The 24,431-nt window shown below is 51.6% G+C and overlaps 4 protein-coding genes across 9 annotated transcripts in view; 2 read left to right on the top strand and 2 right to left on the bottom strand.

The window, feature by feature from the left end:
• Positions 1 to 160: 160 nt before the first annotated feature.
• Positions 161 to 7,436, bottom strand: ACAD8 (acyl-CoA dehydrogenase family member 8). 3 transcript variants are annotated; one of them, XM_074927330.1, is made up of 11 exons: positions 7,357 to 7,436; positions 6,204 to 6,304; positions 5,612 to 5,781; positions 4,786 to 4,895; positions 4,462 to 4,538; positions 4,054 to 4,191; positions 3,515 to 3,650; positions 3,315 to 3,412; positions 2,928 to 3,080; positions 1,874 to 1,976; positions 161 to 1,059 (listed from the first exon to the last, which is right to left on the bottom strand). In XM_074927330.1, the coding sequence occupies exons 2-11, from the start codon at positions 6,234 to 6,236 to the stop codon at positions 1,007 to 1,009; spliced, it is 1,071 nt and encodes a 356-aa protein (XP_074783431.1). In that variant the 5' UTR covers positions 6,237 to 6,304; positions 7,357 to 7,436; the 3' UTR covers positions 161 to 1,006. The 3 variants fall into 3 exon arrangements, with proteins under 3 accessions (XP_074783431.1, XP_074783430.1, XP_074783429.1); XM_074927329.1 differs by lacking the exon at positions 7,357 to 7,436 and adding an exon at positions 7,139 to 7,297; XM_074927328.1 differs by lacking the exon at positions 7,357 to 7,436 and adding an exon at positions 6,407 to 6,705.
• On the top strand, positions 6,808 to 12,639 carry THYN1 (thymocyte nuclear protein 1). 4 transcript variants are annotated; one of them, XM_074927337.1, is made up of 8 exons: positions 6,808 to 6,955; positions 8,051 to 8,137; positions 9,153 to 9,382; positions 9,891 to 9,959; positions 10,644 to 10,736; positions 11,399 to 11,494; positions 12,145 to 12,295; positions 12,407 to 12,639. In XM_074927337.1, the coding sequence occupies exons 2-8, from the start codon at positions 8,095 to 8,097 to the stop codon at positions 12,451 to 12,453; spliced, it is 729 nt and encodes a 242-aa protein (XP_074783438.1). In that variant the 5' UTR covers positions 6,808 to 6,955; positions 8,051 to 8,094; the 3' UTR covers positions 12,454 to 12,639. The 4 variants fall into 4 exon arrangements, with proteins under 4 accessions (XP_074783438.1, XP_074783440.1, XP_074783439.1 ...); XM_074927339.1 differs by having other exon boundaries at positions 6,812 to 6,955; positions 8,054 to 8,137; XM_074927338.1 differs by lacking the exon at positions 6,808 to 6,955 and adding an exon at positions 7,337 to 7,473.
• Positions 12,640 to 13,174: 535 nt separating this feature from the next.
• On the bottom strand, positions 13,175 to 23,656 carry VPS26B (VPS26 retromer complex component B). Its single transcript, XM_074927453.1, has 6 exons — positions 23,059 to 23,656; positions 19,551 to 19,707; positions 18,538 to 18,702; positions 17,585 to 17,760; positions 16,776 to 16,918; positions 13,175 to 16,314 (listed from the first exon to the last, which is right to left on the bottom strand). The coding sequence occupies exons 1-6, from the start codon at positions 23,279 to 23,281 to the stop codon at positions 16,168 to 16,170; spliced, it is 1,011 nt and encodes a 336-aa protein (XP_074783554.1). The 5' UTR covers positions 23,282 to 23,656; the 3' UTR covers positions 13,175 to 16,167.
• A 159-nt stretch (positions 23,657 to 23,815) lies between these two features.
• Positions 23,816 to 24,431, top strand: part of NCAPD3 (non-SMC condensin II complex subunit D3) — a 29,363-nt gene continuing 28,747 nt past the window's right edge. The window contains exons 1-2 of the mRNA XM_074927393.1: positions 23,816 to 23,914; positions 24,091 to 24,245. Coding sequence (XP_074783494.1) covers positions 23,854 to 23,914; positions 24,091 to 24,245 — 216 coding nt within the window. The 5' untranslated portion in view covers positions 23,816 to 23,853. The remainder of the gene's footprint in view (positions 23,915 to 24,090; positions 24,246 to 24,431) is intronic.

The raw sequence follows: 24,431 nt of genomic DNA on the forward strand, positions 1-24,431 counted from the left end.
AGTTAAAAACACCTCAGAAACTGAACTTTTTTGCAATCCCCTCCTTCAGAAAGCTCCTCTGGTTAAATACCCGAAGAAAATTAGAATCACAGAATCATTCAGGTTGGAAAAGACCCTCGGGATCATCGAGTCCAAGCAATCACAACTCTGACACTTTCTAGAGTTGCCATCAATGCTTTATTGATTCCAAATCTGAGAGGAAAGAAAAAAAAAAAAAGAGTTGAATTTACCAGTTTTTACTTCCCCTACATTGTACACCGGGTGTACTGATTCAAGGCAACAGAGTTAAATATTTCTGTGCAGGATTTTAGCTCCTTGATTTGTACCTTCGTAACGCAAAGGCTTCTTTGAGATTAAGCACCCGTACGTGCTGGGAATAGAGAGAACAGGCAGCAGTCGGTTTGTTAAAAAAGGTGTGCTGGGAAAAGAGGAAGAGGAGTGCTTCTAAATAAACGAGAGGCATCCTGCTCCTCAGTTAAAAAGCCATTGCACTCTGCAGGTGGTCAGAGCTGTGGTACTTGCGGCCCATTTGTGTCCAGGGGTGCAGTCTGCACCCAGGGCAGGTTTTTAAGCAGAGCAACTAGTTCCCTCGACATAAAGATTTCCCTGCTAGAGGATGAGTCCCGTGGGATCAGGCTGCACCTCTGCCTGAATTCCTATTTCAGTCCTAACTCAGCAAGAGATCACCAACAGATCTAGTGTTTCTCTTTCCGAAGATCATGGGCTGCTTGGCATCCATCCTTAAGATTTAGAGACGAGAGGCTCGTATTTATAACTGTGATTTTCATCTTCAGGCTGCACAATACTAAACTGCAGCTCTGCCAGGCACAGAGTGCAGCTGTGGCAGCATGTGGGTGGCATCCAGCTGTGCTCCTGGACAAAATAAGGCAGAAAGACTGTTTCCACTGGGGTATCCCCCTTCTCCACTCCCTGGGAGAGTTGGTGAACAGGGGAGGGAAAGCTGTAACAGGCGAAGTGATTTAAGGCTGGAGATTAGCTCCTGGCTTCAGCCCTGTAGCAGATTCCTGGCCACAATCATCCGCATCACCTCATTGGTACCTGCAGCAGAAGGGTGCAAAAGATAGTTAAGAGATGGTCCAATTTTTCCCCCAATATAGGAGAAGAGAATTCTTCCCTGATCTGCAGTCTCCAGCACAGAAAAGCTCTTCCCACCAACTGAGGTGGCATTTAGGAGGTGCTGGGCCAAAATACAACTGCCAAGTGCTAGCACATTGCTTGAGAAAGGCTTCAGAGTGGGAGATGCTGGTGCTTCTTTTTATTGGGGCATCGAGAGGATGTGGCCACCAGGCACCAAGCAGAACTGGATATACACAAACATCTGAGTTCTCTGCTTTACTATTTAATACATATAGAACACACAGAAAGACAGGCTGTAGGCCCACCCGGTACTGGAAAGAGCATGTCCCTTAGGTCCCCTGGTTGTAGGTGAAGGGATTTCAAAGGAGGGAAAATAAAGCGGTTAGGAGGCCGGACTGAGATTCAAAAAGGCCAAGACACTGTTAGAGACACAACATCAAAAGAATGACGGTAGGCTGGAATCCCAGAAAAGCAATTGTTGGGAAGTGTCAGCACATGTCTGTAGGAGTATTAGGATGAAAGTGGGCAGAGGCACCGCTAACATGACAACTAGATACCTCTCCCTGCTGTAAGACTCTTAAAATACACAGTAACTGCACCAGTCCCCCAAGAGCTCTTAGCCAGAGGATTTGCACACATGACTTTCAGGGACACCTCATGCTCAGAGCATGCTCTGAAACCCAAGAATCAGCCGTGCAGGCAGGCGGGGGCCTCTGGAGGGGCTGTTCTCTCCTGGCTTCACTGCCAAGTCACTGGTAGTAAGTGTGTCTTTTACCTTCAAGGATCTGGTGGACTCTGATGTCTCGTACAAACTGCTGCACAGCATAATCCTTCAGGTAGCCGTAGCCCCCGTGCATCTGCAGAGCCTGGTTACATATCTAAGAAGACAGCATCGCTGATGAAGTGACTCGCGTGGTGCCAAGGACAAGTCAGCCACAGGAGCTCACTAAGAACCCCGGAACCTGAGCTGTTGGTTTGTTGGTTTTTGTTTTTTTTTTCTGGTCACCTAATCTCATCTCTTAAAGCCTGGTGTGACGGCAGGGTGTTCTCAGTCCCCATCAGTGCTGCTCTCAGCGCTATCATGTTACCTAAGTGCTGTTTCACAGTAACGGTGCATTTATGTGAACGTGACAGCATGGAAATACCTCGGAAACGCTTAACTGAGGCAATTTTTGCTGCATTTCTATGGTGCTACTGATGCAAAAAGAAAAACGGCAGATCCCCATCTAGTGGTCAGTCAGGTGAGGAGTCTGCTCAGGGCTCTGGTTTCTATTGAAACGTGACTCCTTTTCTGTCAACTTGGGACATAAAACATAACAAACAGCAAAAATGCAGAGTGCTGAGAAAATAGGGTAGCTTCTAAATCACACTGATCTGGGAAGCGTCCAGGTGCAGATTTCCTTTTCCTTTCTTTTTCTCCCTTCTTGCATTCTCTTTTCAGGGACATTTTGTGATAATGTATTTTTCAGTGGTCTGGGAAAGACCACTTGCTACCTAGCAATGATCAGCCTGAAACATGCATCTCATCCTTTGAGAATAAAGACGCTCTGCTCCCTGCCCCGTCTCCCTGCCTGGTCCCCTAGAAAGCAGTGCTGAAAGCACTAGAAGCCAGGAAGCCCGAACTGTGGAGAGGCTCATCCTGCAGCCTCCACAGGGTGCAGAATTCTGTCTTGTAAAACATCCTGGTTCTGAGATGAGGCTTCTGGCTCAGTGAATGTGCTTGTGTCTTGGTCCTACAGCGTCAAACATCTTTCTGACATCCCGAGCACCATTGCGGGGGGTCTCCAAGCTTCTAGTTAATGACATCGACCGAGGTTTGAGTAACCTACCGCAAAGCATTCATCAGTAGCAAAGAGCTTGGCCATGGAGCAGAGCACGGCCGCGTCCTCCCGTCCCTCCTGCAGCGCCCGCGCCGCGTTGCGAACCATGAGCCGTGCTGCCACCAGGCGCGTCGCCATCTCCGCCAGCCGGAACTGCAGGTACTGCCAGCGGGCAGCGCCAGGGGGAAAACGAGGTCAGCGCCTTCGGAGGGGCCTCAACCACATCCCCACTGCCCTCAGGAGGGTCTCAGGCCTGACACGCTTCCTTCCTTGGGAAAAGCCTGTCCCTGCCCGCTCCAGGGAAGACCCTGCGGAGCAACGGAACCTCTGGCTGCTTGTTCAGCCAGGATCAGAAAGAGCACAGCTCTGGGAGCACAGGTCTGATGGAGAGGTTACCTGATTGTTTGCTAGCGGTTCCCCAAACTGTTTCCGGACACTGAGATGTTCCTGAGCCAGAAGAACAGAGGCATGAGCAGCTCCTAATGAACAAGAAGCTGGTAGGAGAAGACAAGGACACAGAGTGAACACCAAGCTAATGGAGATGGGCGACAAGACGATCCTGCCCTCCTCCCTCGGCTCCCCGCTGCCTTTCTTACCAATGTTTATTCTGCCTCCGTTCAGCCCCTTCATGGCAATGCTGAAGCCCTGCCCTTCGGTGCCCAGCCGGTTGCCAACAGGAACCACGCAGTCCTCAAAGATCACAGCCCGAGTCGGCTGGGAATTCCAGCCCACCTGGGGAAAAGCAGAGCACTTTCCAGGCTGCCTGAGGCGCAGCACACCTCCAGCTCCTTGCCCAGAGCTGCCCAGCCCACTCTCAACCCCTCGGTTTCATTCCCAAGCTGCTGCAGAGTGCCTGTGGCCTACATGGTTTGCTGAGTTGGAAACTGGAATGCAGGTATTTGAGAAGAGACGCAGATCCAATGAACCTTGATGTCCCCCAGATTAAAATCCTTCACTTACCACAGGGACAGGTATTGTCCAAACTTCACCAAAGCTGGACTTGGCTTGGAAAAAACACGCCAAGCCGGGACTCCGGTCCCACCCTAAAAGAGATCCCTAATGCTTTGCACAGATGAGCTCGTCTCTGTCCTGCACTTCCCTCAAGCACACACAGAACAAAAACCAAGCCTCTTACCTTCTTCTCTTTCTTGCCAAAGCTGAGCCCTGGTGTCCCCTTCTCCAGCACCAGGCAGGAGATGCCCTTGGGGCCTGGGCCTCCTGTACGACACATGACCACGTAGATGTCCGTGTCACCTCCGCCACTGATGAAGGCCTGCAGAAGGGCACAAGAAGAAAGGGGTGGCTTTTGAACACTAACCCCGAGCCTGCAGCAGAAGCTGTGGTACAGAGATGGAGGGGAAAAGACCCCACGGCCAGGAGGTATTTAGGGACCCAACCATGCTAAGTACTGGTGAATGCTCTGCAGAGCATGTTCCACCTTGGGAGAATACACAGAGCAGTAGGAAATGGAAAGGACGGTGCGAGCCAGGGCCCCTTGCACGTGCAGTGCCATCCAGCAGCTTTAGGAGAAGCAAAGAGTTACCTTGGAGCCGTTCAGGACGTAGGTGTCCCCTTTCCTCTGAGCTGAGGTCAGCAGGGAAGCTGCATCACTTCCACTCCCTGTTGGAGAGGTGAGGAAGAAGCCAGTGAAGCAGCAGGTCCAAACTCTCCCGGGGATCCTACCCAAATGACACTCGGGTTTGTACCACGAGCATCTCAGCAATCATCACCTGCCCCTTCCCAACTTCCTGGTGATTGCCCAAAGGAACACGAAAGGAAACTTTTCACCTCTGCCTCCATGCAATGTCCAGTTAAACCATGCTAGGAGTGAGGGAAGGGAGGAGATTTCTTGGTTGAGGAGGCTCACCTGGCTCAGTCAGGCAGTAAGAAGCAAATTTTTCCATGCTGCAGAGCGATGGGCAGAACCTGCGCCTCTGTTCCTCATTGCCAAAGGTGTCAATCATCCAAACACACATGCTGGAGCAGGAGAGAAGGAGCAGCGTTACAGAAGTGAACAGGAAGGCGGCTCATACCAGAGCATCCCTGGCTGAACAGAAGAACAAAGCTCCGTGGGGTTCAGCCAAAAGCACCGAGGCTTGAAAGCCTGCTCCACCTCAAAACAGAACAAAATTAAGTGCCAGCGAAGCTAGGAAGAAGATCGCCTTCCATTCACCACAGACTCGCTGCCTCGGGGGACAGCAGGTCCCTATTTAATAGCCATGGCGCTCCCCTCAGCGCTAAGCCCTGCTCTCTCTTCAGAAAACTGCCCCTGGAAGAAGGAGGCATCGTCACTGCAGCGAAGGGAGCTGTCACTGAGCATGCCTGTCCAGCAGGACAGGGCACCGGCATCAGCTGGCGCCTCTGGGCTCTGTCACAGTATGACCAAAGCACAAAGGCTTTTTCCAGGCAGGTTACTATCTATAGACAGCTTAAGTGGAAGAGCAGGGAACAAAATCCAGAACTTAACCCCACCTTGCATGCCACAAAGCTAAAGTTACTTCTTGATGGCATCTCAGTTTTTGTAACCCATTTGCTCACTGTCATCAAGAGATCCCCACGGAGATGTGTCTGCTTGGGGTCCCAACTTTAACTGATAAGCAGCACCAAGGGAGCTGTTTCCAGCTGGACTTAGAGCCCACAGAAATGTTCTTCAGCCAGGCCAACACCATCCACCGCTCCCCAGACACACTCACTTGTGGATGCTCATATAAGCAGTGGTGCTGGTACATCCTGTTGATAAAGCTTCAAAGATTATGGAGGTATCAAGTCGTGACAATCCAGAGCCACCGACGTCTGGTTTCACATAGATCCCACCGAATCCTAGCTGGGCTGCCTTCCGCATTGTTTCCACAGGGAATATTTCCTATTGGGACAGGCAGAGACATCAGAAGTGAATATTCATGGTCAATTCAAGCTCAATATTCCATCTCAATATTCTCTCTAGTCTAGTCTCAAACTCCTGCAGAATTTAAGTTCCAGTCCCAAAGTCCTGCAGAGTTTAAGTTAATCGGGTGGGTTAAAGAAGAGCCAGCTACTAAGACAGATATATACCATCTTCTGGAGTAAATTCAGGTTTTCAGGTGACGAATAGCCTGGCTAGGAAAGCTTTAAGGAATTCCTGATGGCTTCCCACCCCAGCTACAGCAGCAGCTTCAAAGAAAATCGCTACAGATGGCATGACAGCACCCAGGGGCTGTTGCAGGAACCCCTCTGATGAGACCCAAGGATCAGAATGCCCTAAGGGAGGAAAAGGTGAGCGGTACAGCCCTTCCGAGGCTGTCATACCTTTTCATCCCACTCAGCCATGTGAGGAGCCATCTCCTTGGAAGCAAAATCAAGAGCAACTTTTTGGAATTCCTTCTGCTCTTCAGTCAGGCCGGCGGAGGCTAGAAAAGCAGGAAGAGGTCAGAATACGAGTCTGTTGTGGGAAAGCAAGCACCACCACCTTTTCTATACCCCAAACAATTTCAAAGCGTCCCTTAACTCACACAAAGAGTTCAGGGTCTCTGCTGCAGAGACCATCCCTCTGCTCCTCGGGGCCATCACGAACTGTGCTGAGAGAAGGGAGCTGACTTGGGAGGGGGCTTCCTTAGGACAAAACAAACCCAAGGTCCCAGCTATCCCTGCTTCAACGCAGCCCTCTGGAAACAGCATCTTAAGTTTGACGTAGATCCTGCGTTTGAAACCTCCCGCTCTCTTGGCACGGAGATCTGACGTTGTTTGGTCAGCCCCTCTCCTAAAATTCACGGGGATGCCGCCGCTTCCATCCCAAGCGCCGTTAATTTAACCGGGGGGCGCCCGGCCCGGGCAGAGGCTGGCAGTGCTGTAGGAGGAGTCCGGCTCGCACCCAGCTGTTATCCCGGTAACCAGAGCCCACGCTCCGCCACGGGATGATGACTTCGATCACAGGACAACCCACACCTACCGATGGCTCCAGCCTGCTTCCCCGGTGAACCCTCCGCCGCGCTTTACCCGGCCTTTCCGAGCTACCGGCTGATTCCCAGCCGAGCCTGAGAACCCGCGGGGACCCACCGCAGGTAGAGGGAAGGGGACGGCGCTTCCCGTGGCGGCTGGGCTGTCGGGGCAGGAGCGGGGCCACCTCCCTCCCCGCTCACCGACCTGCTGTCCGGCTCCCCCCGAGGCCGCTCCCCGCTGCCGGGGTCGGGGGGGGATCCCCGCGGCCGGCTCGGCCCCGACCCGCCCCCCCCGCCGAGCCTTACGGTCGATGCAGGAGGCGATCCCCCGCCGCCCCGCCGCCGCCGCCGGCCGCCGCAGCAGCAGCAGCCGGGCCACCGAGCCGGGGGCCACTCGCCAAGCCATGGCGGGGGCTGGTCGCCAAAGCGCGGCGGGGCCGGGCGGGAGGCGGCGGGGCAGGCTGGGAGCTGTAGTCCCGCCGGCGCGGTGGCTGCGGGGAAGGAGGCGAGTCTACAGGCCTTGCCTTCGGTTTTGCATAACGGTCACCCACTTCCGACTGCGGGCGGGCGGGGGGCGGCCCGTTTCCTTCTCCTGCGCCGAGGTTTGGGCCAGGCGAGAGCATCCTTCACCCCGCTGCGAGGTGAGGGGCGCCTGGGGCGGGGGGCGGCAGGCAGGCAGGGAGGGAGGGGAGCAGCTTGGCACAGGAGGTGGAAAAGTTGATGCCGCCCGCTCTGGCAGAAGGAGGCCAGCTCAGCGCCAAATAACTTCTAACGGGCTGCTGGCAGGAGGGGGCAGGGGTTGGACCAGCCAACTCGCTCCCTTTCCCGAAGGGACTTGGCGAGGGTAATCTGTGCGAGCAGAGAGCTGAGCCGGCCAGCCCCGGTGCGAGGCGGGGGTGAGCTCTGGGGGCGAGCGCTTCTCCCCCTGCCAGAGGCTCAGCCCCTCTCGCACGGCAGAGGGGGCCGGGAGCACCGTCGGGACCCTTCGCCAGCAGCTGCGCCGCTGCGGAGAGGAGCCAGCGCCCCTCGGAGCCCGGCGGCGGCCGCCCCCAGCGCCGGGGTGTGGTCCTCAGCATTTGCGCCGATAGAGGAAGCGGCTGAGCCCAAGGAAGCAGATTGATTTACTCTCCACTTACTGTACAGCTTTTACCATTCTCGGATATCTCCACTTTTGTCAGTTTGCTTGAATAAGCAGTAATTCTTTCTTCTCTCATTCAGCAGGTGCTTCGCAGTGAAGAGAAGATAATTCAGAGAGACCAGGGATGCCTTGGCCGAGCAGAAAGAGAGACAAAGGAGCAGCAGCAGGTCTGTGCTGACATCCAAACTAACTTAGCATCTCTCACTTGAGGTTCACAAGCTATAGTGAAAGTACAGACAGTCATCTTAACCGTCTCTCTTTCAGAGCCTCACAGACAGCATTTCCTCTGTAAAAATGGGCTGAGCACCCATGTGTGACCGACACAAGTCTGCCAGATGTATGATAGGGACAGTGATGTATTCTCAGCACAAAGCGATTAAGAAATGCAACTCGTGCCCATTTATGCAGGGCTTTCACATCCTATGTGCCAGAGATGGTCAGTCAGAGTGTACCCAGTGTCAGGGCAGGAAGCTGATGTGGTACCATCCGCAGAAACACAAAAAAGCAAAAACCTTGCACTTGAGGCACCGTTATGTGGTGTTTAAAGCATAAGATGAAAAAATTGCACAGTTGGCTCATCCACGCCACTCACCTGCTCAGCTGACTCCAGCAAATAACCACCTTCCTACCCTTTAATCTCTTATTAACTGTATTCTGCTGTCTGGGTCCTGGACAAACAGGGATCTAGACCCGCTCTGAACAGGTAGCACAGTGGAGGCTTAATCTAAGGTTTCCAGCTACTGCAGTAATTGAAATAGCTTGCTTTGCTGCTGAACTTCCCTGTTATTCACCAGACTCATCAAAATCAACTTTGTTGCCTGCAGCTGATTTCTCAGCAATTAATTAAAAAAAATCAGCTAGACTTCATGTGAGCAACCCAGTCTATCCTGGCCTTTTTTTATGATTAACTATGACTATTCAATTATATTGCTGCACACCACACACACACACAAAAAATCCTTATTTCAGATATAAACAAGAAATACTCAGAAACAGTGGTGCATAATGCTGCTACCTTACCCATAGTATCTGGCGTGCAACAAACTCCTATTGCAGTCAAATATCAGTATGTGAAATCAGCTTGGATGACTAAAAATGTTTCAGCACCAGTCCTTCTCTGAAACAAAATGTTTTATCTGAATGGGGGGGTGGGGGGGTGTGGTGTTTGTTGTTTCTTTTAAGATAAAAAAGAACCTGATGCTAAAATTGCCAAAACGGAGGAGGAGACTCCAGATAAGGAGGAAGAAGAGAAGTCCACAAAACCTCCAGCTGGGAGTTCCAAGTCAGGATGGAAGAACTGGAAGAAGACAAAAGACTCCGACTCCGGTGGGGAGGAAAGCAAGATAACATATTGTCACTGGCTTCTGAAATCAGAACCAGAGAGCAGGCTCGAGAAGGGAGTGGATGTGAAAGTAAGCACCAACACCCATCCTTACTCAGCAACGTACAGAAGCAGTGTCACTACTGCAGAGCATCAGTGCCTGAACGCAGAGTTATGGGATCAGACAATTCCGACTGTTTGCAATATTTACACTATTGTATCTTCTCAAAACCCATCTGTCTTCTTGGAAATAGAAAGACATAATGTCATTCCCTTCCAGGGTGACAACCTTGGGGTTTGATACTTGTAATAAAAGAGGAAGTTAGGTCCTCAGGATGCTTAGCTGTTCATAGCAGGGGCAAACATCTATTTCAGACTCTGCCTTTACACTGCTGCAGTGTTCCTCCTTTGTGAGGAGCTTTTTTTTTTTTGTAAAAAGCTTTTCTTTGGCCCCTGTGGGAACCGAAAAAATTGTGTCAAGTTTGTACTATAATTGAAGGAGCTACTAGGAACAAATGTTTGGGCACAATGTAGACATTGACACAATAAAGATCAGACTACCTCCTGAACTTAACCTGCATTGTCATTCCATTTGGCAGTTCAGCATTGATGACCTGAAAGCTCAGCCCAATCAGACAACCTTTTGGGATGGAGTAAGAAACTACCAGGTAAGGAGCACATGTCAAAGCAGGAGTCACTGAACCAGCACTAGAAAAAAGGTGGCTCTCCCCACAGGCTCCTCTGCCTGAAGGATTTCCTTTGGAGGCCCTCTGCCTGTTTTTACAGGTGCATTTTGTCAGGAGTCAAAACTCCTGCCTCTAGGTCAAAGGTAGATTCAGGCTGGGTAATATTCTGTCAAGTCATCCAGTTTTTCTTTAGCTTAGACCAGCCTTTATTTCCCTTAACACCTTAAGCAAGTCTGTACTTGCCCAAATACTGTGCCTTGTCTGTACAGCTTTCTGTCCCAGGCCTCTCTGCTGAGGAAATCCACGTGTGCTTCCCCCCTATATATGATCTGCTCTGCTGCTGACAGCCGATGTTAGTCTTCTGCCATCCCTGAACGAGGGTGGCTGAGCTGCTGAATTCCCACATACGTCCTAACCAACAGGATCTTGCTCTTTATTTTTTACCTAATCTTTTACCTCTTTTACCTGTTTTTTACCTCTTGCTCTTTAGGTTTTTTACCTAATTTCACTGCAGCACAAAACATCTGTAGGAAACTTTATCTGAGCAGCTCTGGAGCACAGACACCTCTCACCTCTCTTGTTGTTAGTTTTTGTTCCTAGCTCCTTATAATGAAACCCTGAGAGCACGATACAAAGAGCTCAAAGTCTCATGTTTACACCTGACAGGCGAGGAATTTCCTGAGAGCCATGAAACTTGGTCAGCAGGCCTTCTTCTACCACAGTAACTGTAAAGAGCCTGGCATTGTTGGCATTGTCAAGGTGAGTGCCTCTTGTTCTGTGTTTTGGGGAGAGGGGTAAGTAATAATAGATGGGTTCTCAAACAGCTCCGTAGCCCTATTTGTGTCCCGGCACCAAAGGAGTGCAAACGTTGTGCAGTCAGAGCAGCAAACGAGGGCCTCTGGGCTCAGCAGCACGTATCTCAGCAGGGCTGACTCAGGCATCTTTCCCCAGAGAAATGGAACCAAGCTGCTGTTTTCCTGCTGACATTTCAGAGCTTCCAGACAAGCCAAGTGTTGCTCCACATTCTGATTAAAATGATTCACTAAATTCTAGTCAGCTGAGCCTGCAAGGCAGCGGTATAAAACCCAGGGCACAGAAAAGCTTTTTAAGAGGAGAACTTGTCACAAAGACTATCATCATCTACCCAGTTTTCCTCTGTTGCGTGTGCTCCTTCCACACTGCTCTCCCAAGAGGTGATGATGCTTCTTTGACAGCCATAGTGTTAATGCAGCGCGTCGACCCAAGAAATGCAAAGGAAAAAAATATATCTCACCATTAGAATGGAGTTCAGGGAAAGCAAGACGGATTTTTGCACCAGGATTGTTCCTTACGTCTAGTCACAGCTTGCTCGAGGGCGTTTCGTATCCTTTGCTGACAACGGTTTTTAACTTGTCTCACATTCTTCTCCCCTTCTGCTCCAGATTGTAAAGGAGGCATACCCTGATCACACACAGTTTGATCAGAAGGATCCTCATTACGATTCCTCCAGCAGAAAAGAGAACCCCAAATGGTCCATGGTAATGTAATAAACTAAATACAGCTGCTTCAAGGTCTGTGTGCAAGCTGAGTGAAGGTAGAAGGCTCTTTGCATCATACAGCGTATCTTCTTAAGCTCCTGTCCTAGCCTAGCCACCTTTTTCTCTCTCAAGAAAAAAAATCCAATCCTGATTTTTTTCTCTACCTTTCCCCCTACCTCTTCCAGCAGACTGCCAAAATGTATCTCCCTAAATTTTCAGATCTGACTCGGATGCAGAGCTGACCTCCGTGCATGGCAGAATTCTGGGTTAGGAAAAAGAACAAACATCTCTAAGTACCACTCTCAGTCTAGAGCAAGCAGAGCTGTAGTTCTGAGGCACACTAAATTATAGGGAAGTGACTGTTCACAAGCTGGCTGCATCCTGCAGCTTAGTGTTGTATTGTCTGTGACAACGTGAATGTGTGTTGCCAGTGCACACTGCTAAGAGTCACGTAAACAAATCACCTGCCAGAAGTATCTGAAAGTTCTTTCAGCCTTGAGCAGGGAGAAGCTTCCGTACCATTATAAGGTTGTACACATCAGCTGTTTGCTTCAGTTTAAAAGCTTTATCGCCCCCCCAAAGATCTTATGTGGCATCCGGAGGCTTTCTCCTTTTCCAACCGTGCTCCTTTGCTGCCCGTCACTTCCCAGGTGGATGTCCAGTTTGTGCGGATGACAAAGCGGTTCATCCCCCTTTCTGAAATCAAGGCTCACCACCTGGCCCACAAAGCAGATGGAGGCCCCCTGAAGAACATGATGCTCTTCACCAGACAACGTCTTTCCATCCAACCACTGACACAAGGTAAGAACCTTCTGCTCTGGACTCTCGGTGCCGTTCCCTCTGAGGCAGCCCTTGCTCAGAGAACCTGGAAGTTCCACTTACGGCTTTTTCTTCCTTACCTTTTCAACACAGAGGAATTTGAGTTTATCTTGAGCCTGGAAGAGGAAAAGCCACATTAAGAAACTGACAGCAGCACAGCTTCCCCCCAGCCTGCCGATGCCTCCTCCTAAACCAGCGTAATTCTCAAGTTTACTTGCTCAATCGCAGCAACAAGAACATGCCTGCACATGATGCGCAGCTACACGTCCCGTATTCTGACACACTGTTATTTTTGCTTATTTTTAAATAAAGCCTTTTAGAATCAATTGCAGCTACTCAGTTTTTAATAGTGGAGAAATCTGCAATTTTATCTCTTGAAGGACGGACCAGGTACATCCTCCTTCAGAATGTTTACTACAGAATCCTGTGCAGTTCCAGGTACTGCAGAGGGACATTTTTCTGCAGAAAGGTATCGCTAAGCTGCTGTCTAGAACAAGACAATTTAGATGTATGTACGCATCCAGCCCGACTGCTGCAAAGCAGATCACAGTTAACTCCCTGCAGGTACAAACCTTCCCATGTTATTTTAGTACTGACATCAGGGAAATAGAAGAAAACAGAGCTAGCTTGCTAATTTTTAAGCTACGTGGGTCCTCTACCAGCACAGTTTCTAAGCAGTGACATAGCTTAAAGACCAAAAATTTATAAAGGTAACACAGGACAAACTCCTTGAGCACATTTGGAGGACTGCACAGTATGGCACTAAAGAAAAATGTCTTAATATCATAAAAAGAAAAAAAAAAAAAAAAGGCAAAACCAGACCCGGGCCAGGCAATATAAACCATATCAGACAAACTCATGCACAGCATTTGACAGCCAGGGCTGGCTCTTTTTAATTGGAGAGACAAAAAACCCAAGTTTTAAAATACAGCCATTGAAAAGACGACGAATTAAGAAACATGTAAACACAGCAGAGGCTTAATTACAGGTTGCACTGCTTGGTTTAGTACTGGCACACTCCCCCCTGCCTGACTCTGCCTGGGAGAGAGGGAATGACCCGAGTACTGAACAGAACCACCCAGCTCAGGGGAGCACGACTGCTCAAGTGGCAGCTGCCCCTCACCATGCTAATGAAATGCTTTTCTAAAGTACCTTGTCCTGGAGTGACTTTATGCTTCAACTTCTCTCTAAAAGATGCTCCGCACATCTGCTCCACCCCAGACAAACAGAGGGCCTAGTGGGTAACAGGTTGAACGGTCCGTTTAGATGAAGTAAAAATTTCTAAATTCCACAAGTAGGGACACAGGTGAGAAGGGCACAAAGTAGGAAAAAAAAAAAACCAAACCAAACCAAACCTGACCCAACGTATAGGCTCATGCACCTTTTCCAAGTAAACCCTCCAGAAGTGATGAACGGATGTTTAATAGAAATCTCACTGTCTTGTCAGACAATCTTACACCCAGTACTGATGCTGTCTGGCCAGTAAACGAACTGAATGCAGAAACATCATCCATGGGGTTTCTTTAATACCACACGGCCTACAATCAGGAATAGGCGAGGGGAAAAAGAATTGTAGGTGGGACGGGAGTTGAGGGAAAGCTAGAGGGCAGGTAGGGTGCTGCTGTGCTCAGCCTAGCCGTGGAAAGAGTCAGCTATCCCCAGAGGCTCCCACCGGAGCTGCTCCTGTCTCTAACGGGCCACGGCACAGGCAGCTCCCGCTGCACAGAGCGGGGAGTAGAGCGAGTGCCAACAGCAGCACCCAGATTCCTCTGCCACGCAGCAGCAGGTTACCACCCCTTGCCCTGGTGTAACAAGGGAGTTGTCTAAAGTAAGCTTTTGCTTCAGTCTTAGGAAGACACGGCTCCAGCCCATGGCACAGACTTCTCATGTAAAGAAAAGCAAGCCACGTCTTCACTATTACAGAGCAGAAACATGGTGTGACACAAGCATTCAGCAGAGATGAGATCATTAGTGTCCTCTACAACATAGCGAGACTGTCCAGCTCTACTAAAAACCACAACCTTACACGTGGTGAGTAAAAGATAACTTACTTTGGCAAGCAGAAACACACATTTATCACTGAAATACAGTAGCTGTCTTATTACAGAAAAAGCTCCCCTCCCAACCCAGGCCCCACTCCCTCCACCAGCACTGTTCCACTAAACAAAGCAGAAGATACTTCCATTTCTCAGCTGCAAGACAACTGTTCTACGTTCAGCTGTAGGAGAGAGGCAGAGGACGTTCACTCTAGTCAAAAGGAAGCCGGTCAAAACCCTAGCAAGCCACAAACTCATAGGGAAATCCAGACACATCCCACTTGCTAGAGCTCATCTCCCAGCATTTTGGGCAGGCTCGTCTCTCCCTCTGGTAGGAGGTCTAACCACCTGCCTCCTTGAAGGGCATCTAAACAGGATGGATATTCTCCAGACTCAGTCAAGTCTACAAAGCCACATCTAATTTTCAATGGAGGAGTGACTCCCTTCTGGGAATGCTCTCATGATTCTACTTAGCTGAAGACTAAAAGAAGCTTATTTTAGAAAAGAAAAAACCCGCCTTCAGGTTCTCAGTTCATGGCATAGCCTCAGACCTCACTGGTGATTTCAGCTCAGGCTTCAGGAATGCGTGTCTGGAATCAGAGAGCTCTACCACCTTCCAGCGGCTGCTTGGCTTCACCGAGCAGCACACACAGGCCGTGAGCTTCTTAAAAACGATTGCATCCACTTTCTGTCCTTATTAATCCTCATCCTGCAGGTACGAGGGAGCGAACAAACCAATACATACGTGTTTCAATACTGCCTCTGTCCCTACTACAAAGCCTGCTCTGTCACAAGGACACAGACATGAGCAGGGCAGCGTAAGCCCGCTCCCACGACAGCCCCCATTTATTTCTCACCTTCCAAAACTCTTCTCTAGACCTCCCAAAGCTTGTCTGCCCCTGTTCTGCAGCAGCAACTGGAACCTGTATGCATGCAGCAGCCAGAGAGACCAAATTCCAGGGGCGCTTGGGCTGTTGGGATAAGACTAGGAAGATGCTGCTTTTGGCCAGGAGCCTTCCTGCCCCCACTTCTTGCTCACCCAGCAGCACTGGGACCGTCACCGCTCTGCCCAACCTGTGTCACCTCCCGCTGCACTCACACGCCTCACTCCCTCCTCCCAGCCCCAGCTCCCCCCGACGCAGCCCGGCAGTCGGGAGCTACACAGCAAGGACACAGCAACACGCCTGCTGCCCGTGCTCCGCGTGGCTCCGTGGCAGTCCCAGGGCTGAGTCAACTACATTACACAACTGTTTGTGACAAGGAATCCGACACCAGCATGAAGAGGAAGGGGAGGCAGTGAGGGGATAATGCTAAGCAACTTCAAGTAGGCCGTGCCTCAGTCTCTGACTCCCTCCTCTACCTTCCAGCTAATCCCTGTGTCATTTTCCCTCGTGAAGATTTCAGAAAGGCAAGAAAAATATCCATCCTACACAGCCCCGAAGCAACCTCCACACCGCTGGGAAGAAGCAGTGGATTTGGCCTTCACTTGCTCTCTCCCTCCCCGCTGCCACGCTGACAGTGTGTCGGGGCAAGGAGGAGATCAGGCAGCTCCGCAGCCTCCGGACACGTGCCTCAAAGCAGCCGACCCCAGAGAAATGTCGTCGATTGGGGAGCGCTGAGGTACCTTCAACTCCGCACCACCAGTGCTCCAGCTTTGCCTTGCCCTCCCCTCCCCTTCCCATCCTACAAGTCCTTTGAAGAAAGGAATTAAGTCAAAAACGGGTATTTATTTTCATGAAGTCTCTGAAGTGTTTTTTTTTTCTTCCTCCTCGCTGCCGTCCCCAGCGGCTCGGCAGGAGCCTTCCTCTGCGCAGCCTCTCACTGCCGGCCGTTGTTCTCTGCAGGCTGGCTGGGGGTCTTGGCCTCCGTGTGCGAGGACGTCCCCTCGAACCGCTGTGAGGCGATGGCTGCTTGGTGGGACATGCTCTTCCTCACGATGTCTCCTTTCCGCCAAAGCACCACCTCCTGCAGTAACACAGGCTTGTCAGGGCTTGAGACCTTCTCCTGGCCCCACCCAGACCCAAAGGCTGAAGCAAGCTGCCAAGCAGAGGCCTCACCACGCAGCCCTCCTGAAAATTTGGGTAGAGCGCTTCTCCCCAGGATCTCGGCACACAGAGGCAACCCACTGCACATCCAGGGCAGCTCTCTGTTGCTGCTGTCTACCCCGTTGGAATCGATCAGGTGAAGCACAGAAGCTCCACTACAGGGCAACAGAGAGGACAAGAAGTCCCACCTTCTCCGTGCATCCCCACCACCACACACACGTGGACCGTTCCTTCTAGACTGTCTTTGCACACCAATTTGTCTCATCCTTATAGATATTCAGTCAAGATCATGATTCTCCCCCCCAGATTCCCAGAAGGTCCTTATAACAATATCCCAAGTGACGGTCTGCAGATCCAAGAACTAACAGCTCTGTTTCTCACCTGCTGTTTAAAGTAGCGTCTCTCTTCCTCGTCAATCAGCACCAGATTGAGGTAATAACGCACTGAGAACTTCTTATTGATGTCCCTCATCGTTGGAGTCAGCTCGTAGCCAGCCAGAAAGAGTCTGATGGGAATGGACTCCCCTAGAAAGTGGCACAGAACCATCAGCACAGACAGAATGCACAAATACAAACTAGGAGAGCGCCAGCAAAACAAAAGCTCACTAGGCTTTGTGACCATTCCCACGAGTGGAGTAAGATGAGCTAAAAGACCTTCAGAAATAAGCACACATGGTCCACAGCCAGATCTGCCCCTGCTGACAGCTATTTCATCGCCACTTTATCAGCACAGGGCTCATTTGTGACCTGCATCAAGACAGCACTGCAGCAGAAAAAATGAGTAAGGTGACATTTTCTCTGGCAGGGGACTCTGCTGGGCAATGGAACTGGAAAACAAGTGGCACAGGAGATTGGCACAGAGCTAGAACACCATCTTGCTGCTCCAAGCTGCAGCAATGCCAGCTGGTGGCCTGTGCCAATAGTGAATTTACACCTATTTCTGGTTCTGCCACTGCTTCATCAAAAGAATAAAGTCATTGCAACTCATTTTGCCTCAATTCCCCCTCATCCTACCAGCGAAGGAAGGGGATCATATTTAATTACCTATGCAAACTGCCGTGAGCCTGACAGTGAAATAGGATGCACGTACTACTGAGCACACAAATTCAGCTGAAAGATACAGCAGGACTCGTATTCCCACCCCAAAAAAATTCAGAAAAGGATTTCTGGAGGGCTCATCTGCCTTCTCACCTCTCACAGGTGCCCCATCCATGATCTCATATTTAGCTATTGTGTCATTCTCATGATATACGTTGGGTCCAGTCCCCGTTGTTTCTCTCTTGATGATATCTATCTCCATGTGTTTGATCTTGATTCGCACCAGCAGGAAGTAAATCTTTCCAACAATCACATCTTTTAAATGATACCTGGCACACGAAGGAAGAAAGCACCACAATCAAACACTGCGCAGCAGATCAGGACTCACACTGAAGAGCAGGAATGTGCTCGTCAGGCACTCTGCTCTCCTCCACGGCCCCAGCTTTAAATTTCAGATGGCAGATCAACCACCACCTCCACTAGGCTGCTGTAAACAGCACTTCATCTTTCATCCTCCGGTCTTTCGGAAATCAGCAAGAACATGGAGCGCAATCAGATAAATTAAAAACAGAATTTCAGGCTGAATATCTGCAAGAAACCCCTGCAACAGCAAGGCCTCCAAAATCTGATTTTTTAAGGTCAATTAAAACTAACCCAAATGTTACACTGCAGGGAGGTTTGCTACCGTCAGCTGGGAAAGATGCAGTAAAAGTAATTTAAAAGAGCCGTTTCCAACTTTTGTGCCTGAATTAAGCAGTATTCAGCTGTATTGCCTGGTGAAGAGCAGATGTTATACTTTGAAGACACCTGAAAATACTGATCATGCCAAGGATACGGGGAATGCGAAGTTACTGCAAGAGCCTCACGCTGTGCTCCAAGCTCGGTAAGCCACAGCCACTGCTTCCCATCCCTGGTGCAGACAGCAAGGAGAGAAACCCAAAAACCCACCACCAGGATCCAAACTGCCTGCCAGCCTCACTGGAGCAGAGCAAGAAAGAATCCTTCTGAGGATCACAACACAAGACACGTGCCTCAGGCCTCCAAACCAAGCTGTCCCCTGTAGCAGATCATTCCCCACAGCCACCGGCTGCTCTTGAGACACTTACTTGGACTTGTTATACTCGAACTCAATGTGCAGGCAATCCTCAATCCCCACCTCCATCTTAATAGAGGAGTTGAGCTCTGGGTAGGTGCTCAGGGTGTGCACAACTATGTCCATCTCCTTCACCACATCGTTCAGTCTGCGGCTGACAGTCGCTCGGAGGAAATACCTGCGAGGAGAGTCCCCCTCCTGTTAGGGCTGAGCAGGTAGCAACTGGGAGGAAGCAGGGAGGGACATGGGGCTGAATGGATTGCATGCGGCTATCCAAGCAGCCTTACTGGTACCCAGCTCCTGGAGACGCCATACCCCACGTTGGAAAAGACAAAAGAGGAATTTTCAAACAGAAAAGCAAACTCTTCTAAGGCTTTTCTAACCCTTCACGCATTTGTGAGCCTGAGTTACCTAAGCACCGTTTTGGGGATCTGAGTAACATCTTGCACATGTTCAAACCACTGCCCTTTTGCATGAGATTAGATCACACCAGTCTCCACAGACACACCTCTTTCTGCAGATCTCAGAATTTTCCAACCCCCCGCTTCAAAGCCAGTGACTGGATTTCAAGTCAGCTGGAGTGCCTGGATGTGAAATACAGTTTGCAACATATGAACAAGATAGAAGCTAGGCATCTGTTTGCATACAGAGCACAATTAGAGTTGACAAGACTGATTACAAGGCAGCAAAAATGTCCCCATTGGAGGCTAAAGCAAACAATTTACTTTAGTTTTTGGATTACCAAATAAATTAGAAAGCACGTGGTTGATTCAGAAGGGGCTGATTTCTCCTGTCACTTAAATGGGGCAGAACAAGTTCCACAAAGCCTGATGCATGCTTATAAAAGCAGAGCCCCCAAAGACAGCCTTTTACAGCTCAGCCCACCAAAATGCATTTGGAGTTCCATCAGAAGCTTGCAAGGACGTCTGGGAAGGGATGCTGCACTCCGGTGTCATCACAGTAAATATCAGTACTTGCACACCACACGGAAACAAGAACTGGGGTCAGCAAGGGGAGGAAACTCACCGTAACTTTACATTCTGCCCTGTGTAGGACTCGTAAGGTTTTTCCACATGAGTGAATTCGAAGTCAAATGTCTGAGATTGAGTGAATTCACCGGGACGGGCCAGGTCTTTCACCAGAGACACGAATTCATGGTGGTTTCCTCGGTCATAGTAGAGTTCTAGGGAGACAGAAGTCCAAGTTAAGCAGTGACGCTTAATCCCGCGTGACACAGTGGGGAAAGACAGGAGATTTCACAGCTGTCTTGTCCAGATCACTACTGCCTTCGCCCCTGTTCAGAGAACCTACCAGGGGAGCTGCAGCTGCAGCATGCCGTGTTTGTTTGCTGCTCTCCATCAGAGCCAGATGCTGGCCAGTGACGAGGGAAGGAAAAGAGCCCCACAGCCTCACCTACTGCACCCAACCAGGAACTCGGCTTGCCTTAGTGTGGATCACCTATTATCAACAGTAATTACATTCAGACTGTTTGAGAAGAGGAGCCAGCAGCTCACGCAATCCCTTGCAATAATTTTCTACACAATATTCCAGGCCAAAGGCACTGCCACTGTAAAGAGAGGAAGAAACACCACTGCTTCTCTGCAACAGCAGTGACAGAGCAAAAACGGAGGGCTAGGAGGCTTCCAACTGTTCCTGCTTGTCCTTTGACAACAAAAAGAGTTCTGAGTGGTCTTGATTTGCACCAGGGAGTAAGCGTGACGGTGGAGATCCTCACCCACTCTGCATAAAGCCAGGGTTCAGTGCATGGCTACCAAGTGTGCAGGGAGGCAGCTGAGTCCACCAGCCCCTGGAGAACGCACTAATGGCCACGTGAGCACCGACGAGGGAAGAGCACTTGCCTCTGGAAGCCCCATTCCAGCCAGCTCAAGTAACCAGCACGGTCACATTGCTTCAGTTTTCCCCCCAACCTTCTTGCATCAGCAGGAAACAACCGCAGGTTTCCTCATTTAATGAAAGCAAGCCTCCCTACACTTCCACAAAGTTTTTTTTCCTTTAAGTCAAACCAACAGAAACTTAAAACTGCAATTGCATTAACATGCAATTTGCATTAACAGCTCTGTATTACGCATAACCATCAATGAAACCTGCCCTTCCCAACCCTGCGTGTGAGCTGTGTGACTACGAGACACCCACGCAGTCCTTCTAAAAGGTAAAGCCGTAGCCAATCTGATACGGTGAGATGAGGAAACACAAACCCAAGTCATCAGACAATCACACTCACACACAAGTTCACTGTCAGCACTAAACTGTGCAGAGGAGGCTTCTGAGAGGTATCACCAGCGTTCAGGAACTGCAGCGAGACTCAGTTCCCCACTCCTTGAGACGCACAATGAGATTTCAGCTTTTTGTTACTTAAAGCCTTTTGTTTCTTACACCCCTTTGCTCACCTTATCTATAATGGGCACTAGAACACCCCTCACTTACGCAGAACAGTGAGTGCCATCAAGCCCTTTAGGCCAGGCAGACAGGTGACATAAATAAACCAACTCTCTCTTGCACTGAATACATGTCCATTGAGATGAAAGTGCTTGTTGATGTGACAGGGAGAGGCCATGTCACGATGCAGGAGGCAACAATCAAATTTAAAGCAAGGGGAGGCAAATGTCAGCACACCAAGTTCTCTGCTACCTCGGAAGGGCACAGATTGGCACTCTGCAGCCTTAAGAGGAGGAAGGATTGATGTTTCCCACACTTCAGAAGACATTAGCATGTCAAACAGGTATGAGCTGTAATTTCAGGTTTTCAGAGCTATAAAGTTTCCAGCTGAAAAAAAAATAACCTGCCAACGTTTTGGCTCAGGACACAGTAACAGCAGGAAAACCAAAATCTTAAATGGGTTCTGCGCTCACCGGAGACCACGCGGGGCACAGCGATTGTGGTCGGGATGCTGGTACCCAGTGTGGAACAGCCATCTTCCCTGTGACACATCACTCCTTTACAGCTGTCTCCCTACCTGTTAAATTGTCTCATACAGTTTACCAACCTCACGGCAGCAAGAAGTCAGCGTAAGGCAAGCTGTCTGAGATGAAAAGCATTAAGTAAATGTGATCACTTTAATAAAGTGACCCAATGGACAAAAAGAAAGGGCTGGTGTGCAGCCACAGCAGCTCCTAACACACCCTGCTTGGGCAATAACATGAGCTCAGAGCAGTTACTCTAAACACGCATGGCTCAAAAGTCTTCCAAAATGGGGAATGAGAAGCAGGCGAGGCAGCGCGGAGGAGACGGAGTGGAGCAGGAAGCAAAGTTCATGTTTGATTTCCACTGACGACCATAATCAAATAGCAGGAGGTCACAAGCTAGCTCCTGATGCACCAGCTCACTTACACTCCCCCCCATTTACCAGCTCTCTCCTCCTGTCCTCCCTTTTCTTTCCAAAAAGTGCTGTCACGCACAAGCGAGGCTGGCAAAAATATTAAACAGCAGTATCGGGGTTGGGTGGGAAAACCTCTGGTTCACTTTCCTGCACCACACGATTTGCAATGCAAAGGTCGCAGGCCCACGGCTCGCGCAGTGATTCCGAGGGTTAAACCCGAGCATGGGGAGCCACAGACGTGAGGCGTCGCACACGCTGAGCACAGTCACACCACTGGGAACATCTTGAACTTATTTTGGCTTGTGGGACTCGGGCACGTCCATGAAACACGGCCATCTCCAAGGCAGATCGGAGAGTGGGCGTGGCAGCTACCTTTCCTCTAAGAAAGCACGAAATATGAAATCTAAATTGGTTACACGCACAGATAACCACGAGTTTTGAACAACTTGAAGCCGCCCAACTAACCATGCTGGGGTGTGGGGTCACTCCCTCAAAGAATCAGAGAATAAAAGATGGAACCAGCCGAGCTGAGCCCCTAGGCCTGGAGAAAGCTGATCTCCCCGTCGTGGGGTAGGGGCTGGGAAGGTGCAGCGGGTGATTTGAGACGTACAGACAAAACCCACCCGATTCACCATCCTCGGCAGAGCCGTCGCTTCCCGAACCGAGTCGACGGGCGCAGAAGAAATGCAAACAGACAGCCCGTAGGGCTACAAATAAAACCAGCCTGGGGAATCCGGCCCGAGAGCTGGCGTTGCTAGGCTGTCCGGGCTCAGACCTGCAGCTGCAGGACAGAAACTGAATTTTACCCTAAAGCTGAAATCGGTGACCGAGCAGAAACGAGAAAATAGGACGGGAGAACAATGACCTGGAAAAGGACTGGAGTTCCCTCCCTTCCGCCGGGGCTCGAGCCCAGAGAACCCACCGGGTTGCCCAGCTCGAAGGGAGGTTGGAATAATTCCAGGCGGCCGTGGGAACTGTCGGTGCAGCAAAGCCCCGCTCGGGAGCCAGCGTAACCTACTTCGCACCGGCCAGGATTTCCGTGCCGTGGGGCGCAGCCACGTCCCCACCGAGGCGAGAGGAAGGCGCCGGGGCCTCTCCGCCACGCCACGGGGGAGAGGGAGGGGGGAGACCCCCGGACAGGGGTGTCGGGGACCGGCGGGCCACCCACACACCCCCCCCCCCCCCCGCCCCTCTCACCGATCTGCCCGATGAACTCCACTTTGATGCCCTGGTGCTCCAGGCGCTTGTTGGGGTGCTTGAGGGTGAGGACCACCCGCCCGGAGACGGTTTCCCCGTCGTAGAAGAGGAAATATTTTTCCTTTTTGCCTTCCTCCGTCTTGTGCTCCACCCGCCGCCGGCTCTCGGCGTCGCTCAGCACCAGCTCCAGCTCCGCGCTCTGCCCGAACCCGAAGAAGCTCATGGCACCGGGAGAGGAGGGGGCGGCCCCCGCCCTGCCCCGCGGGCACCACGGACAGAGCTCCGCCGGGACGCCCGCCGGCGGATCAGGCCCGCTCCCGCTGCCGCTGCCGGCGGATCAGCGGCTGCCGCGGGGGGCGGGCAGCGGCACGGCGGGGACGGCGAGCACTCAGGGCCGGGGCGGGGGGGGCCCGCAATGCGGCAGGGATGCCGGGGAGGGGGCGGCGGTGGCAGCGGCGGGGCCCTGCGGCTCGGGGCCTCCCCGGTGACCGCTGGAGGGAGCGCGGGGCCCCGCACCCGCCCCCCCCGCGCCCTCCCGCCCGACGCCGAGCGCTGCCCCCGCCGCTCCGCCCCGAGCGCTGCCGCCGTCCCGGGCCGGGCCCAGCCACGCGCATGCGCCGCGCGCGCCCCGCCCCGCCCCTCCGGCCGGGCCCGCCCCGCCTTCCGGCCCGCCCGCCCCGCGCAGGCGCAGTGAGCGCGGGCGGCGCCGCCGCTTCCGGGCGCCGGGCGGGGATTGGCTGCGGCCCGCGGGGGCGCGCGATTGGCCCGTTCGAAGGGGCCGGCGGCGGCGGCGGGATGGCGGCGGCCGAGCTGCCCCGGGCCCTGGCCGGGTGGCGGCTGCGGGACGTCGGCGCAGGTGAGCGGCGGGCGGCAGCGGCTCCGGCTCGTCCGTCCGCGCTCCGACCCGCTCACGCCGTATTTCTCGTGAAGCCTCGTTGGGATTTTAACGCGCGCGCGGAGGGAACTTCGTGTCTGATGCTGAGAAACTTCCTTTTTTTTTTTTTTTTTTTTGTTTTTCAATTTTAATTCCAGCCTGGGTGAACACGGTCTGGGATCTGGATTTCACAGAGGCCGAGCCTTTGGACTCCAGCATAGCGGAAGCCGTCACGGAAGAGGGGCTGGATGCTTTCACCTGGCTCTACCGGTCCCTGTCGCCGTTCGCAGCGGAGAACCAAGGGGACGGTCAGGTAAGGGCAGCGGCACTGGCCATCCTCCGCCTCACCGGCTCTGCTGTCACCCGGGTCCGTCCTGCCTTGAAAACCACAGAATGTTCCACAAACGGGCCAAAACAACCATCATCATCTGTGCCAGAGCGCTTCAGAGGGAAGCTATTCCCAGCTTTAAAAACTATCATCTAATATAATGCAGTATAA

This window comes from Athene noctua, chromosome 26, assembly GCF_965140245.1.
Source record: "Athene noctua chromosome 26, bAthNoc1.hap1.1, whole genome shotgun sequence".
In the NCBI taxonomy this organism is placed as follows: domain Eukaryota; kingdom Metazoa; phylum Chordata; class Aves; order Strigiformes; family Strigidae; genus Athene; species Athene noctua.

Excerpts from the sequence above, each read along its gene's own strand:
- ACAD8 (XM_074927328.1), bottom strand. The coding sequence starts at position 6,572 with ATGCTGTTTCCAGAGGGCTGCGTTGAAGCAGGGATAGCTGGGACCTTG. Across the intron at positions 4,539-4,785 it reads TTACTGCCTGACTGAGCCAG|GGAGTGGAAGTGATGCAGCT; the intron begins GTGAGCCTCCTC and ends CCTCTCCAACAG. Across the intron at positions 1,977-2,927 it reads CTACTGATGAATGCTTTGCG|ATATGTAACCAGGCTCTGCA; the intron begins GTAGGTTACTCA and ends CTGTCTTCTTAG.
- THYN1 (XM_074927337.1), top strand. The coding sequence starts at position 8,095 with ATGCCTTGGCCGAGCAGAAAGAGAGACAAAGGAGCAGCAGCAG. Across the intron at positions 9,383-9,890 it reads AGAAGGGAGTGGATGTGAAA|TTCAGCATTGATGACCTGAA; the intron begins GTAAGCACCAAC and ends TCCATTTGGCAG. Across the intron at positions 11,495-12,144 it reads AGAACCCCAAATGGTCCATG|GTGGATGTCCAGTTTGTGCG; the intron begins GTAATGTAATAA and ends GTCACTTCCCAG.
- VPS26B (XM_074927453.1), bottom strand. The coding sequence starts at position 23,281 with ATGAGCTTCTTCGGGTTCGGGCAGAGCGCGGAGCTGGAGCTGGTGCTG. Across the intron at positions 18,703-19,550 it reads GGGCAGAATGTAAAGTTACG|GTATTTCCTCCGAGCGACTG; the intron begins GTGAGTTTCCTC and ends CTCTCCTCGCAG. Across the intron at positions 16,919-17,584 it reads GGATGGGGCACCTGTGAGAG|GGGAGTCCATTCCCATCAGA; the intron begins GTGAGAAGGCAG and ends GCCACTTTCTAG.